Source organism: Wasmannia auropunctata, unplaced genomic scaffold (assembly GCF_000956235.1).
Source record: "Wasmannia auropunctata unplaced genomic scaffold, wasmannia.A_1.0 LD336106.1, whole genome shotgun sequence".
Classification (NCBI taxonomy): Eukaryota; Metazoa; Arthropoda; class Insecta; order Hymenoptera; family Formicidae; genus Wasmannia; species Wasmannia auropunctata.
Genome location: NW_012026784.1, coordinates 8,034,935 through 8,050,712, shown reverse-complemented (window position 1 = coordinate 8,050,712; position 15,778 = coordinate 8,034,935). Strand labels below are relative to the sequence as shown.

The window sequence follows — 15,778 nt, the reverse complement described above, 5'->3', positions numbered from 1 at the left end:
CATTTTGCCGTGTATCTTCCCATATTGTCCCGTTCGCCACCTGGTGGTATAAGTAAAGTGATTAATGCAGCGACGACGACGAGAGCGTTAGCAGTGCGTCAGCAGCTGCAACGAGACGCGCGACGTTTACGAGGTGTCGTACGCGCCGTGTATGCACTTCGTTAACCGCGTGAAATTCCATCCGGATTCTGCGAGAGCGGATGTCATGCTGCATATTGGCATAGAAGATCTGGAAGCCTTGTGAGGAAAACTTGAGACTCTATCTCCCAACGGCGACACAATTTGCCAATTAGCATCAAAATCTCATCTTCCGAGATTATTGTGTTACAATACAGATGCGAATAAAATGAATTTGTGTACTCTCCAGTTAATGCAAGACAAATGTATAATAACGCAATTCCAATGTAATTTAAAGTTTATTCTACAAGAAATAAAGATTTATGAAAAATATGTAGCTATTTTTGAAAAAAAAAATTAAGAAAATAAATTGCAGGACATATAAACTTAAAAAAAATAAAGATAGAGTATAAGGTACTTTATCATAAATTTCATTTGTTTTTTTAATTTATCATTATTAATTATGTAGTATCAAATACTTCCGTCTCTAAAGACGGGAGAGGTAAGTTTGCTGAAAAAGTTAAGCAACAATATTTAATGATCAGAAATCATTAAACGATTGGATGTTAGAATGAATTGTCAGAATGTTAGTGACGGATTACTAAACTATACATTCCAAATCAGTTTCAGGCTTTCATTTAAGCGCAAGGAGCACAGCAGCAGGCGGGAACACCGCGAGTCCTTGAGCGGTGCTCTACCCGCGAAGTTTATACGAGCTACCTCGGTGAAGCCGCATACGTTGAGCCCGCGTTGGAACGAGAAGTTCCGTTTGTAAGCGAAAACTTTGGGGCCTGAACCCCTCGTAATTGGCTCTCGCAATGGCGATCCTTTATTAGTCTAACTAGTGCAAATCCGTGTACTCATGCATAACCGTACACCGATTCCTGTTTCAGCGATATTGATGACATCAACACGGACATTCTCCATCTGGACATATGGTGAGTTTGCACTGCATGCATAATAATAATTGCCAATTTAATACCTTCAACTTATTGAAGTTTAGAACGTTCCTGGATTTTTTTTTATAATTTGTCCCATTTCTAGCTTTGTACAGAGTAGCTTATAAGTGTCACAAACATAACACAAAATATTTCGATCAAATACACGCGTCGAAAAGCACCCTTATGATCGATAAATCACCCTCTCGATCACTTAACAAATTCTAGTTACACGAAAAATGATTTGGTCTATTTCTACTTTTGCACAAAGTAACTCCTAAATACCAGATACAAAATAAAAAATATTCTAATTGAATACACTTAAAAAATTTTAGTTATGCCAAGAATTATTATCGAAATATTTTGTATTGTGACATTTACGTACTTATATATATGAGTTATTCTGTGCTAGAAACGTGACAAATTATTTTCAAAAATCGCTCCCAGGAATGTTCCAAAATTCAACCAGCTGAAGTTTTTTCAAAGTTAAAGCAAACGTTACGAAGCTTACTCTGATAATTTCAGGGACCACGACGATGAGTCCTCGGTGTTCGACGCGGTCATCAAACTCAATGAAGTACGAGGTGTGAAAGGGCTTGGGCGATTTTTCAAACAAATCGCGCAAAGTGCTAGATCCGGAAGTCAGGATGACTTTCTAGGTTGTGTAAACATCCCTTTAGTGGTAAGTGTTCAATTTATCGTTGATTTAAACTAGCTTAACACTGTAATTTTGAATAGAATAAAATTTCCTCACCACGTTCATTAGTTTGAAAAAATTTTGAATTTAGAGCCCTGTATGTGTGTGTGTGTGTGTGTGTGTGTGGTTAAAAATTATAAAATTTTTAAATTTAATTGAAATATCTTGAGTATCTTCTCAACATTTATTTGTTTGAAACAATTTTAGAGAATCTGTTATTAATTTTTTTTTTAAATATGAGATTAGATGATAATATACATATAATAATTAGCGTTTTGTGATACATATATACTAAAATTCTAGAATATTTAATATTATATTATTTGCCTATAGGATATTCCGAGTACTGGAGTAGATCAATGGTACAAACTTGAGGCGCGAACACAAAGGAGTAACATCCAAGGTAGAATCAGACTGAAATTATGGCTGTCGACGAGAGAGGACCGCGGAACATCCGAGGAGGATAATTGGGGCGAGCTGAGGCAACAAGAAAGGCTGTACACAATTTTCCTTAATCATGAAATGAACAAACAAGGGGTACGCATAGCATAACAAAATGTTAAACCCAATGCGAAAGATATGTTTACATTATATATAGAATACAGCAGTGACGTAAATTTATCCGTAGTAAATTTTCCCGGCACAGTTTTCCGTGCAATTTACAAGTTTATTGAACATATAACACAAAATTGCGCGTTGCATGTTATATGATACATATCGTCATAAAATTTCGAACAGCTATCATAAAAAGTTTCTAAAAAAAATATGGAGAGATAGATAAATAGATAAATTCGGAAATACATTTTCTCCTGATATTCTCAAAATTTTTTTCCAGTATTCTCTTCATGTTAAATTAAATGTTGACGCGTAAAAATTATCAAGCATTTTAAAATATATTGTTAATTTCTCTCCGTAAGTATCAATCATACGTCCTTATACGCACTTGCGTGGTTTTCAGGAAGACTTCACTGGGGAACTGCCGCAAACCGCGCTGACAATCTTACATCAACACGCGGTGCAAGGTGATGTCACCGACTTGCAGCAGGCTTTGATAAGGTGGGTGGCGAGTTCCCGACAGCCCGCCGTCGACCCACGTATGCTTCATCGTCTTCTGCAGGTAACTCGAGTCACCGGAGCAACTTGCATCTTGCCATCTTACAACGATATTAGATTAACGAAACTATTAAATAACAATTATAAACTTATACTTAAACTATTTCTCAAACTTAGGAACTTGACAATCGATGGCACACCGAAACGCTGTCACGCGACGCAGAGCAGTGTCTAGCGGATTCCTTCAATGATTTCTTAGAAGTGTCTTTGAAAAAAGTTAGGCAACACCGAGTATTGTATCCACCTCTGTATAGACCGACTATATCGAAATTGGATTATCTGCTCAGGTAAATCCATATTTTTATAATAAAACATACTGTACAAAATTGCAACGTTAAAAATTTAATTACAATTTATGAAATTAAATGCATAAAACTTGATATAAAAAATAATTTTCATTAAGTTTAATATAATTAAATTGATTAATTAAAATTAGGTATGTAATAACAATTATTGTTGTTATACAGATGCCTGGGACTTCTTTCCAATATGAAGGCTTTCCGAACTTGCTGTCCCTTCAACAAGGAAATTCGTGGCGAGATCATTACCGCTCTCCGAAAGGGAACTCTTGAGTGGTAAGTAGATATTTTGTCATAAAATATCTGTTCAATTAAAATTTACCTTTTATTTTTTTTACTAATTTTTTTGTGTATGCATCAATTATACTAAAATAATCGCGTTAGTTAAAAGATAGTAACAATAGAGTTATAAAAATAAAACTTGAAAATTTTATTTAATTTTAATATTAATTTGGCAGGTATGAAGATACCAGACAACAGACAATGTGCTATGATCAGGAACCTGATCAGGACATCGATCGAGTTTTGCAAGATTTCACGAACTTAGTAACCGCATTACTAGTCGATCTAGAACAGGGACTTTTATATTACAATAGTCTCTTTGAAAGGTAAGTCTTTCTAGAATTTGCTTTAGAAGACGTACGCGCGCGCAATGTAAAGATATAGATATAAGAAAACATTTATAAATATATAATTTAAAAATAATGTTCAAAGAATTTTCGCAATCACTAAATACAACAGTGCTAAATCGGTTTTTCTATTCTAATTTATATTTATAAAACAATATATTTCTTGCAATGTTTTATAATTAACAAGATTTTTCTATGATCAAGATTTTTCCACGAATTTAGAAGAACGCAGAAAATTGTTATTTTATTGATATAACGAAAAATCTGTCTAATTACGATACATTTAATTGTATGTGTTTTAGTACGAATGGTGTGCCATATTTCTCAGCAGTTTACAAGCAACTGGAAAAGCTGGTAAGGACGCAAACGACAGAAACGTTCCTCGTGAACAAGCCATAAGAGATATTTATATAAATAGGTTTTTTACTTGTGATTTTTTGCAACAATATCGCGTCAAAGACACACTGTCACATAACACATCATTATTTTTTATTCACTGTGTCGTCAAGCTGGGTGTGCTATGTTTGGCTTAAACGCTTTATTCGAGACGTCGATCGTGCTAGCGAGTGTAAAAAGATCTCATGAAAAAGAGAAGATTATTCCGATTATTCTTTTCCAAGCCACACTCAAATTTAAAAACGAAAACACTGATTAGAATGTGTTTGAGAGAAATTTGACTAAATTTCTGGTCCTTAAGCCAGCCACTGTATTTAATTTGACAAAATTTCAAAGTTACTTAGAAATACATTAAATTCGGTCGACGTCCTTGCATTGAGATACATATTACTGTTTATATATAGAGTGTCCCAAATTTTTATGATATATTGCTTTACGAAGATATGAATGGCGATTAAAGTATGTGTTTTATATATATATATATTTATTTATTTATACATATTGTACAAAATAACAAGCGCAATTGAAGAGAAATGAAAGTAAGTTGTAAAATAATTACAATTATGGTAAGGTCACGCTCGGACACGCTGTAAATAAACAAGTCGCAGTGACCTGAAGGGGCCAGGTTGGGAAAAAGCGTGACGGCGAATTATAAATGTCCATCAGGTCAGCGCGATTTTACTGTACACGAGATGTTTGTCCATAGCTGGCGGAACACGTGGCGAAACACATGGAGAACACTTCCGAGGTACTTTTTTTATCGCCACCACAAAATATTAAACTTTCTTTCTCTTTCTCTTCTATTATCACTCTTTTTTACTCTTACCTCCAGTTCTCTCTCTTTTTTCTCTCTCTCTTTCTCTTTCTCTCTCTTTCTGTTACTTCAAATTTCCTGCATAATGTAAAACTGTTGAAAATCGTCGCATTTTTATCTGCATACCCATTAAAAATATGTAAATTAATTACTACGTTCATTACTACATTAATAATAATAACAAAAAGGATTACGGAATTAATTACTGCGCACTGCGTAATTGTATTATATAACTACGCTTTGGTTCGTGTAAAATAAATAATGGACGTAAAAAGATAATACGAGTATGCAGTTAAAGAAATAGACGTTGTCAACCTAGTAATTACTGAATATATTTTATTACATGTATATATTGTTATATATATATATATATATATTAGTTTCAAGGCGATTAACTAATCTCAATTTTGATTAGCAGTTTAAACTCACGATTTTATAGTATTTCTATGAAAATATAGATATATAATATAATTTATAGAAATTCCATATAGTTTTTTTAACACGAAGAGAGCACACACTTCTACACACATAAATACAAAAAGGAGTTAATACCCGCAAAATGCACGAAACAGACAATAGTGTGCCAATTAGATAACTTCAAGAAATTACTATATTAATAAAAATATTTTGTGATGTTTTAATATTATTTTAAAAAAAGTTTATTTTATTAATTGTAGTATATCGATGACAAAAATGCATTTTAATATTCTTATCATCGGCGATGCAGTAATAGAATATTTTGTCTTTTTTCTCCACGTAAATCAGCTTGAGTTGATACAAATTTCCTTGATCAAAGAAAAAGCTATGACGCACACTACTGTCTTGTATACTATTTAGCATTTGTCAGTTCTTTATTTCCCACCGTTAGCCATATTCTTCACGCCACCCACGTATCGCGTAGTCCTCGTGAGTAAAAACCGTCGCATACTGCATGTGCCCATCCGAATCGTTAGCGAGACACAGCTGCACTTGACGCGTACCGATTGCATGCGCTCGCCAATTCAGCAAGTGATGCACCACTCAGTTGCCTCTGTGCCCTTACTTTTAGCCGCGGTACGAGTGTATTTCTCGTTACACATGACTGCCTGGTTTCGCTCGATAAAAACAGCTTAAGTCGACGCGGAACCATGTACGTTCGAGAAAGCATATTTAGTAATTTATTGTTCCTTAAAAATAGCTCTTCAAAATCGCTCAATTTGTGCAGAGATCATTTTAACATTTACAAAATATTTAAACACAAAATTGTATAATATTTACAAATAAATAAAATAAGATTGCTAGAAGTGAATAAATTTTTGAATGTTATAGTACTATTTTTTATAGTATTATTCAAATACTATAATTCATATTTTTATATTTTAATTAAAATTGATCATCAGACAAGTTATCAATTAATTTACAATATATAACACGAGGAATACATTTGTACTTGTTTAGCGTTCAGCAAAAAATGAATGAATTGAAATAAATTGCAAAAATGCGTTTTTAGGAAAATACACACGTACTTTTCAAGATCAATTGTACTGTTTAAAAAATAATTACATTTTTTGCATTTTTTTTTGTACTAATTAATTCCGAACAGTAATATATGTAAAATGTAGAATATTTCATTGATTTAGATATGCAGAGTAATCAAATCTAGAAGTATACATTTTGATATATTTTATCATGAAAATGAAATTTATTTGTAAATTATTTGTTGCAAGAAATTAGTTTAAATAGAAAAGAACGTGAAGAAATAGCCAGAAATTTAATGCTTGTATAGACAATCTTAAATTTAAATAGTTATAAATTTGTAACTTCAAAATTCTTCTTAGTAATTTATTTTTTGCGGAACAAATAAGAACATAAAAGACGCGTAATTTACATTTTTTGCACTTTCAGGAATGCCTTCGCGCATCCTCGATTCCGACATCCGACGTCTCGCGAGTCCTGATTAAATTTCTTCCGTAGATGCCATAAAACTTCAGTCCCTCGCAAAACTTTTGCTACTTATATTGATGTTGAAATTATTCACACAGTTCTACCGCGAAAAGTTTCAAGCAGAAAGCTCGATCGTGAGACACGTTTCCTTACCGATCTAACCGCACTTTTTAATGTCCTGAAAAAATTCGCGTTGAGTTAAAATTTAATTAGTCGTGAACTTTTACAAATTTTTAACAGAATCGTATATTTTCGCTTGCACATTTATTTCCGGGCAAACTGTGTACGTATCACAAGGCTGGAGGGGATACCTGAAACTTCCCGAACATAATGCATATCTCCAGCTATAGTTCCCTAAGCAGTTTACCGTAAAGATGCTCGAGAAGTTTTGTAATGCTGACCGCCTGCTGTGTTGTACAAGCACAACTCCCGTTTATCCCTGTTAACTACTATCGCCGGGACTGACATCCGGCACCTGTCTCGAAACCTCTTTTGAGTAAAGTCGCAGAGGATCGCACATCAACGTGCAACACGATAATTTCGCTACAAACACGCGAAATTGAACTTTAATAGCTTTATATACAAATTTCACCGAGAATGCAAATCCGCTAGGGCTTGCGGTGAACGATGCATATATAATCCAACAAATTTGTTGTTCCCTGTGAGGTATACGATGCGTGATAGCGCATAAAATCGGTCTTCTCAACGAAATTTAATTTTAGATGCATTTTATATGCATTACATCGGGTTAAACATTTTTGGCAGGATAAAAAGATATGCGATCCTGTATCAATAGATATCGTAATTTCTTATTATCTTGAATTATTTTAATGTACTCATAATTCAATGATTATAATATAAAAAACATAAAGATATTTTAATTAATATTGAAACAAAATATTATTAAAATGTGAGTAATTCGTAGGAAACTATTATCATCTATTAAATATATGTATATGTAATTATACATTAAAATATGGAATAAAAATTAATGTAAAAATAAATTGACGATAAAATATTTAGAATGGATAAAAGTACTATTGTATAAATTTATTTCTTTGTAACTGACATTTAGACAAAATGTTGGATCGTGTATGAATTATTTTACAAGCAATTATGTACACTCATATCTCACAAAGAAGGCATGTACCAAACTTTCTCTTTAACAGGGCTTTATCCCACTTTCTTAGTAAAAAAAAAGTTTGAATTGTAATTGCTACTTAATTAGCTAGTTAAAAATTAAAAAATTTTGGTAAAGTTTGACACAATGCTTCAAGAAAAATTTACGCCGCAAATAGCATTGTATAATAGTATAGCTTAAATAAAGTAATTATTGAAAATAATATTTTCACGCTTGTGCGTCTGATGCTGCACGATCGAACAGATCGCGTGTGAATTGAAACGATCACTTTCGCAGATGCACAACGAGCTTGGTGCAAGGGTCACTACCGCCTGTCTGCAGCTGCATGGTCAAAATCGAGACGATGAGTATGTTCTACCACCCGGTGCTGAGATAGGAACGCCGATATTCGAGCTTTACCTGGCACTCCAAGATTTTGTAAAGTAAATATTTGTTATATTGCTAATTATATATACATATATACCTATATATTTATTTTTAATATTTATATTATGAAATTATTACATTATATGTTTATATATATATATATATATATATATATATATATATATAATGTAAATTATATGAAATTATATAAAATATTGATTTTTAACATTATTTTAATTTACACATTTTTATATGACTAAAAAATTACGATATTTTCTTAATATTTATTTTACATTTTTAAAAAGCGAGAAATATAATATGGAATATTATAATTGCATGTAAATCTATGTTTTTTTTAGCATGAAAGAGAATTTACCACAATCCGATCATAAAACTCTGGCGATCTGCAAGTATTACGAGTGGTTTAGACCAGCTATCGACAAATGGCTGGATCTGGCAAAACTCAAGGCAATTCAAAGAGTACGAAGAGCCACGGAACTCGATCGGATCTGTACCGGGGAATATTTCGTTAAACATTGCACATCGGCAATCGACGTCACTGCGTGCTTTTACCAGGTTTCTTTATTTTTCTAATTTATATGTTCATGAAATTGCAATACTCATAAGTTTGTTATAAAAAAATCTATTAACAATTACATATTTTTTCATAGATTAAAGAATTCTGGAAGAAACTAGCGTGGCCGGATCTAATTGGATCTTATACCTTTGTGTTGAAAGTCATTGATGTAAGTATTCACAATTATTCTTTAACAGTTTCAATATTTTAAATATATTGTTTATATTGTCTTATTAAGAAATTATTGTGGATAAAATATTCAATGCTTTAAATCATCGAAATAGGTGTTATGAAATTCCACATTTGACAGTTCTCTTAATATGAAAATGTATTATAATAATTAAAAGTGCATATATTTATAAATTTTAAAAATACGTTGTAATATGCCATTGCAATATCGTTGTGATATCAAAACGCTATTTGCTGTAGGCAATATGCAGCTCCGCGGCTTACTACGCCGAGATAACACATCAGAAACTGGCGGATAGCGGATATTATGAAGAGCATACACCATATAAGACCACAGATGAGGTAATCGCTCAGGTAGAGATTGCTTCGCTTTAGTATACAAACAGTAGTACACTTCCTGCTTCGCAAAGTAGTTTCGCTAAACTATGAGAATATTAGATGCGATTACAACTTTGCACGACAAGCAGAGCATGATGCGATATGCAGTGCAAATTCCACTAATAGCATTGATTTATGTAAAAAGTATACCAAAGCTTATAGGCTATTATAACATATAGAATATTATAATACGGATTGAAAATTTGACTAAGTTTTATATATGAAGCAATCATTCATATTATATGTATAAATAAGGTAAGTTATCCACGCTTGGAATTATGAATGTCTTAAAGTATAATAAAATATACGAGAATATTATAAATAAGAAAATAATCAAAGTTTAATAGACATCTAAGTAAATCTTATTGTAAAATATGTCGTAACTCTCAATTTATTAATTCTCAAATAATTATACATGTTTTTATTAATTTATATATATATATATATATATATATATTTGATAAGAGATATATGACATCTTAAAGTAAATTTGTGAACTCTAAGTTTATATTATAAGGTTTTGATACTTTTTTCCTTTGAGAGTACTTCAAAACTTATAGTATAACATACCCTTAATAAAATACCCTTTTATGTCGCGCGAGTGAAATATGAGAGTGATATGATAATTATTAATTTGACACTCGACAATTAATTAATAATTTATGCTGCTTTCAGATGTGCGTAGCTATCAATGGTCTCGAGTACGTGAGAAGATGGTTATTAAATCTGGGCGAGGAACTGCGCGTGGAACAGATTCTGACGGCTCTGGAGACTCAAGCGGGCGAATCCGTTCGAATGCAATGGCGAAACACTATGATAACACCGCTGGAGCAGACCCCTGGGCAAATGTTGCTCTTCATAAATCAAATAGTTTCGAGAATCGGAGCGAAGGTACCTTTGAGATAAAACATTGATGTAAATGAAAAAAGATGTCGAGAAGTTGCGCTTGCTTAAGTTTTTAAATTGGATTTCTCACAAGTAATGGCAACTTGTAATCCCCCTCGTTCTATAATTTACAACCCTGTGTTATATATTCTATATATAATTTCTTCACTATCGCGATCTCTAGATGAGTATCTCGCTGCTCTTTTTCGAAAGGTCATCAAGTCAGCGCAGAGCGTAATTTACATCCCAGTTTTAAAACGCCGCTGGCGCTTATTAGTTTGCAAGCATAATTACTGTCGCGATAATATCGCTGTAACTATCGCTGGTGACTATATTAACAAACGCATATTGAAAAGCTGCTAGCTGCAACATTCATTCTACATTGAACATGATCGTACTATAGTGTACTAAACGCGGTGAAAATATATCTATAATAGTAAGTTCTGAATAACTGATGCATTTATTTGCGACAAATAATCTTGTTTTATCTGTTTCATGTAGATGAGACCACCTTTGAAAAAGGCGATGTTTCACTTGGCTTGGTCCCCTGACAGTCTGCCGACTGCAGAAGCGATCGCACCTCTCGTGGAATACCTGGATGTTCATCTAGTAGCACTTAACTCGGCTCTGCTGACCGCAAATTTCAATCGCGTTTTGCAGGACATTTGGGAGGTGGTCCTTAGTGAGTTAGGCAATCAAATGGATGGAAATGCCGAGGTAATTATGCCCTTGTCAATTGCATGAATATTAATGACTTTTCTTGTAATTGCATGAATATTAATAACTCTTCTTTGTTAATAAAATTATTACCCTTTGATATGATAAAATTATTTCGACAAAATTTGCATCATGTATTGCGATACATTTCTAAATTCATATATTTGCAAATAATTTGAATTACACAAACGACAGAATAATAAAGATAAATATTATATCACTTTCAGGATAAACCAGTGATGTTTTACGAGAGATTGCACGAAGCGCTTGACTTATTAATGAGATTTTTCAACGCTGACGATAAGGGCTTGCCGTTAGAAATATTACGTCGTCAAAGTTTCATGAACGCGGAAGAGCGTCTGCAATACCATAAAATGGACACGACTTTCTTGATTGATCGCTATTACCAGCAACGTCTTCTGGTATGTAATATTCTACATCTAAATTGAATTAAGTTAATTTTTTTTATTTTAAATGACAAAAAGCAATACCTTGTATGAATATATTTAAAAATATTCTTATCTTTAAAAATTTTTACATAAAATGTTTATACATAGTACAACGTTTAACTGAATAATTATGTAAACTGTGTACTACAATGTAGTAATACATATTTATAATTTTTAGGACCAACTTAGCACAACTAGCTATGAATATGGAGTTCTGACGGTACGAGCTTATTGGAATCATGATTCACTTTGCGTCGAAGTGATAAATGCCAGAGATGTCATACCATTAGATCCAAATGGATTCAGCGATCCCTTCGTGATAATTGAATTGTTGCCGCGACGAATGTTCGAGCATTGCGCCGAGCAGCAGACTAATGTCAAGAAGAAAACTCTAAATCCCATGTTTGACGAGTGTTTTGAATTGTAAGTTTGTTACAGTTTAAGTTTAATTTACGTTACAACATTTAATTCGATAATAGAACAAGTATATTCACACAATGAAAAGTACCTGTAAAAAGTTTATTACCAAGTTGATTAATATTTTACATAATGTGATATTTTGAATTTCGTTAAATTTATGTTATGAGATGTTATTTTAATTTAAATGTCAAAACAATTGAAAAAAATATATTTTTCCTTAAAATGTATAGTTTTAACGAATATATGCAAATACTTTCTTTCAGTTCAGTGAATGTGGAGCAGTGTCGTGATCCTAACGCAATGGTCCTTTTTACGGTAATGGATCATGACGTTCTCACGTCGAATGACTTCGCAGGCGAGGCTTTCCTAGGACTCAGTAGCATTCCTGGCGTCGTTGACACAAACACCAGCATAGACAATTTCCACGGCCTCAAGCATCAGGAACTACCGCTTATGCACCAAAAAAATCGGCGTGAGTAAACTTATCGAATTTCACACATTATAGAATTTACAAAGTTACATAATTTATAAATTTCTAAAGTTTACTTCAGATTTCAAAATAGATGCGTTATAAATTAAATTTATAAGTTAAGGAATCTAAAAATATCTCGAAATATTTGTAGTTCTGCGTATATATAGACTTGTGATAGAAAATTATATTAAAAAAAACATTTTAATTATAAATTTATCTTATTTTAAAATATTCGAGATTTTAAAGCATTTTACATAGGTAACTAAAAATTGGAGGAATATGTATTTAATATTATAATATTAAAATTTTATCTTTATAAGTCATTCTACATTAATGCTTATTTCTCTTGCAAATCAATATATGCCTTTTGTTCTAGATCATCCGATCCTCCAAATATTAGAAACCCGCGTCGGCGACAAAATGGCTCTTGACTTTGTGAAGAAGCAGAAACAACGATTCGCCACGTAAGCGCATCAAGTGCTGAAAAAGGAGAAGAAGAAAACCATATGGTGATTGCATCGCAATCGCTATCAAGACTTGTATACTAATCTTAAGAGTCAATGAAGAAGATCGAGGATAAAAAAGGAAGAAGAGAAAGTCCATCCCTGCGATATATCGTCGATTCTCACTTTCTCTCTCTCACGCACTCTCTACTTTTCTGCCTATCTTTCTACCAGCCTTCATCCCAAAGATTCGTCAGATCTATTTCAGTGTAAATCGTGTTGAATATAATTGGTGTTGGGTCAAAAAAAAGATTAAAAAATAAAGAAAAAAAGAAAAGGCGCGGTGAAAGAGGCCCGAGAGAAATATATCAGAACTATTTTTGTGTCAAAGAAGAGATGTGTTAGAGCAGAACGACGCAGCACGCAGGAAGCAGTAAAACACGTCGGTGTGACGTAGCTAAGGATAAATGTTTTAAAAGCCGTCAGGCTCGAAGCGACACCGGAGCGACCGTAAAATTCTTTATTCTACATTTTTTATACAGGGATGTCCAGATATTTAAACGTCTCGCAAGCGCGCGCTTGCGAGAGTTTAAGGATTTTCCTAGAAAAAAAAAACACGAGTGTTCACGTTTTCGGATAAACTGAAAAGAGACACGAGACTTCCCATCGCGGTCGCGCGATCTGGTTTTCGACGTTTGTCAGGCATCAATTATGAATAGATATCGGGGTTTCCATGATAAGAATATAAATATGTACGATGTATGATGACTTTCTTCAAATCGAATTATTTTCACAGTTTCCATAAAAGTGAAAGTCATCGGGGTTGCTCGTGGAAACTTCTACCTCGATTGTTCAGAATTGATTCGCGACAAAATTGGGAGGAAAATACAAGTCTACTCTTAAATTCTTGTACCATTTCTTACCAAAATTATATAAAACGGTTAAGTTGTACAAATTTCTCTTCCCTCCGGGCAACGCACAACGAATAATAATATTAGTGGCTAACTTAGATATTGATTACACTAATCAATTGTTGAACAGAAATAAAATATATTTGTCAATGAATGTATAAAAATCAAAAGCACGTCGAGTATATTAATATTGTTCTCTTTAAAAAGATTACTTTTAGCTACATATTTTTCAATCATGTTAAGCTCAAATTATTCTAATGTATTTCAAATAATTCGAATAAGATACTTTTCCTCCCCGAAGAGCAGCCGCGCCGCTTCAGCGTCGCTTCGACGACGCGAATCAAGCCGAGAAGGTGGATATACAATATTTTTCTTACTCGTCATTGGCTACAGCCTCTTTCTATCTTTTCACCATCTAATCTACCTGATGACTAAATTGTCAACGCAGCTTTTTTCGCTGAACCGCTTATGCGATGAAAACAGAAACGCATTCCACAGAACGTTCTACTCCGTAATTTCTTCAGCATCGGAAGAGAACTACAAAATATTTGAGAGAATGTATCAGAGAAACACGAATTTCACTTTCGGACACAAATGTTATTGAAAATTGAATGTATGTTTCGCTTGAAAAACGTTCTCTGTATACATCGCCTTCAATCATGCTAAATTTTTCTATTGAATTTATTTTGTTAGTACGCAACATGCGATTCTATGTAGTCTTTCTAACTTTCCGATGCGACGCTGACGAATTCTTCGTAAGTAATATTAAAGATATGTTAATAATTGGATAAAAAATTGAACTATTTAAAAGCGAAATTAATATTAATTTTAAGGTGCAATTCTTTTTAACTTATCTGATGAGTCAAATTTTGATTTCATTTCGAGAGCAGATTGTGGTAAGAATAACGCACTCATTTCTTATCACATATATCAAGAAAATTTAATAATATTTGTTTGCATTTCTAATAATTTACACAAATAATTTAAAATACGTAAGCAAATAATACATGTTAATGTAAGAGCAGTCGCGTTTCATGTTTTATGTTATACATATAATTATTGATATGAAACAAAAATTTTGGATGCAGACAAATCAAACGTGCGAAAAACTGAAGGCGTGAGAAGGGACGACGGCAAAAGGGAAAGATTAAGTCAAACGCACATATGTCAATTTTTCTAATGCACGTGTCACTTCGTTATGTAATTATACAAAAAGAAGATAATTATACGAACGAGCGTCCCGCGCAACACATCTTAATATTTTGCACGCCTTGTACAATAAAAAAGAGCCGGTAAAAGAGAAAGGAAAACGATTATAAAGAGCAAGATCCGTCTGTTTGATTCTCAATATATTTCGTGCATTGAGTCCAATCAAACTCTACTATTTGCTTTTCCAACTTTTTTCAACCACCCAAAAGGTATGTACGATCTATCTTGTATTGTGAGACAAATAAATTAATATAAATGTTTGTTTGAGTGATTAATGTTTTTCTTTGATTGACCACACATTTAATTAGGAAATGTCATCAGTATATGATAATACTCATAATTAGATATAAGCCAAAAAATATTTAATTTATTGCTTTATTAAAAATATTTTGTCTTATAGCGCTAATATTATTAACTCTGTTACTCGCATAGCTAAATTTCATACAAACAAAAGATTGTATTGCTTTTTTTTATTTTATATGAAACTAATAATTATTTATTTCATTTACAGATTTAATAGCTATAAAACATTCAGGACTGTAAATATTTTTAGTTCTTATAATCCAAAATTACCAAGTCTCGAGGATTGAAAGATATAAAAATTCAAATTATCTCTAGTCTAATTTGAAAATATTTACCGAATTAAAAATATTTCAAATTTTATTTTTAAAAATAATATAGATTTAATTAATAGA

General features: G+C 32.6%; 1 protein-coding gene across 3 annotated transcripts in view; it reads left to right on the top strand.

Annotated features, from left to right (window-relative positions):
• LOC105455820 (BAI1-associated protein 3) overlaps positions 1-15,354 on the top strand; it is a 78,774-nt gene extending 63,420 nt beyond the window's left edge. The window contains exons 8-27 of one of the 3 annotated variants that reach the window (XM_011699456.1): positions 742-888; positions 1,011-1,055; positions 1,581-1,737; positions 2,086-2,289; positions 2,711-2,869; positions 2,983-3,152; positions 3,333-3,440; positions 3,623-3,772; positions 4,096-4,147; positions 4,896-4,937; positions 8,344-8,489; positions 8,793-9,009; positions 9,105-9,179; positions 9,440-9,541; positions 10,253-10,468; positions 10,964-11,179; positions 11,407-11,601; positions 11,807-12,051; positions 12,312-12,520; positions 12,897-15,354. In XM_011699456.1, coding sequence (XP_011697758.1) covers positions 742-888; positions 1,011-1,055; positions 1,581-1,737; positions 2,086-2,289; positions 2,711-2,869; positions 2,983-3,152; positions 3,333-3,440; positions 3,623-3,772; positions 4,096-4,147; positions 4,896-4,937; positions 8,344-8,489; positions 8,793-9,009; positions 9,105-9,179; positions 9,440-9,541; positions 10,253-10,468; positions 10,964-11,179; positions 11,407-11,601; positions 11,807-12,051; positions 12,312-12,520; positions 12,897-12,988 — 2,947 coding nt within the window. In that variant the 3' untranslated portion in view covers positions 12,989-15,354. Of the gene's footprint in view, positions 1-741; positions 889-1,010; positions 1,056-1,580; positions 1,738-2,085; positions 2,290-2,710; positions 2,870-2,982; positions 3,153-3,332; positions 3,441-3,622; positions 3,773-4,095; positions 4,148-4,895; positions 4,938-8,343; positions 8,490-8,792; positions 9,010-9,104; positions 9,180-9,439; positions 9,554-10,252; positions 10,469-10,963; positions 11,180-11,406; positions 11,602-11,806; positions 12,052-12,311; positions 12,521-12,896 lie in introns of all 3 variants that reach the window. The other 2 variants (XM_011699449.1, XM_011699463.1) reach the window with 2 other exon arrangements.
• The last annotated feature ends 424 nt before the right edge of the window (positions 15,355-15,778 follow it).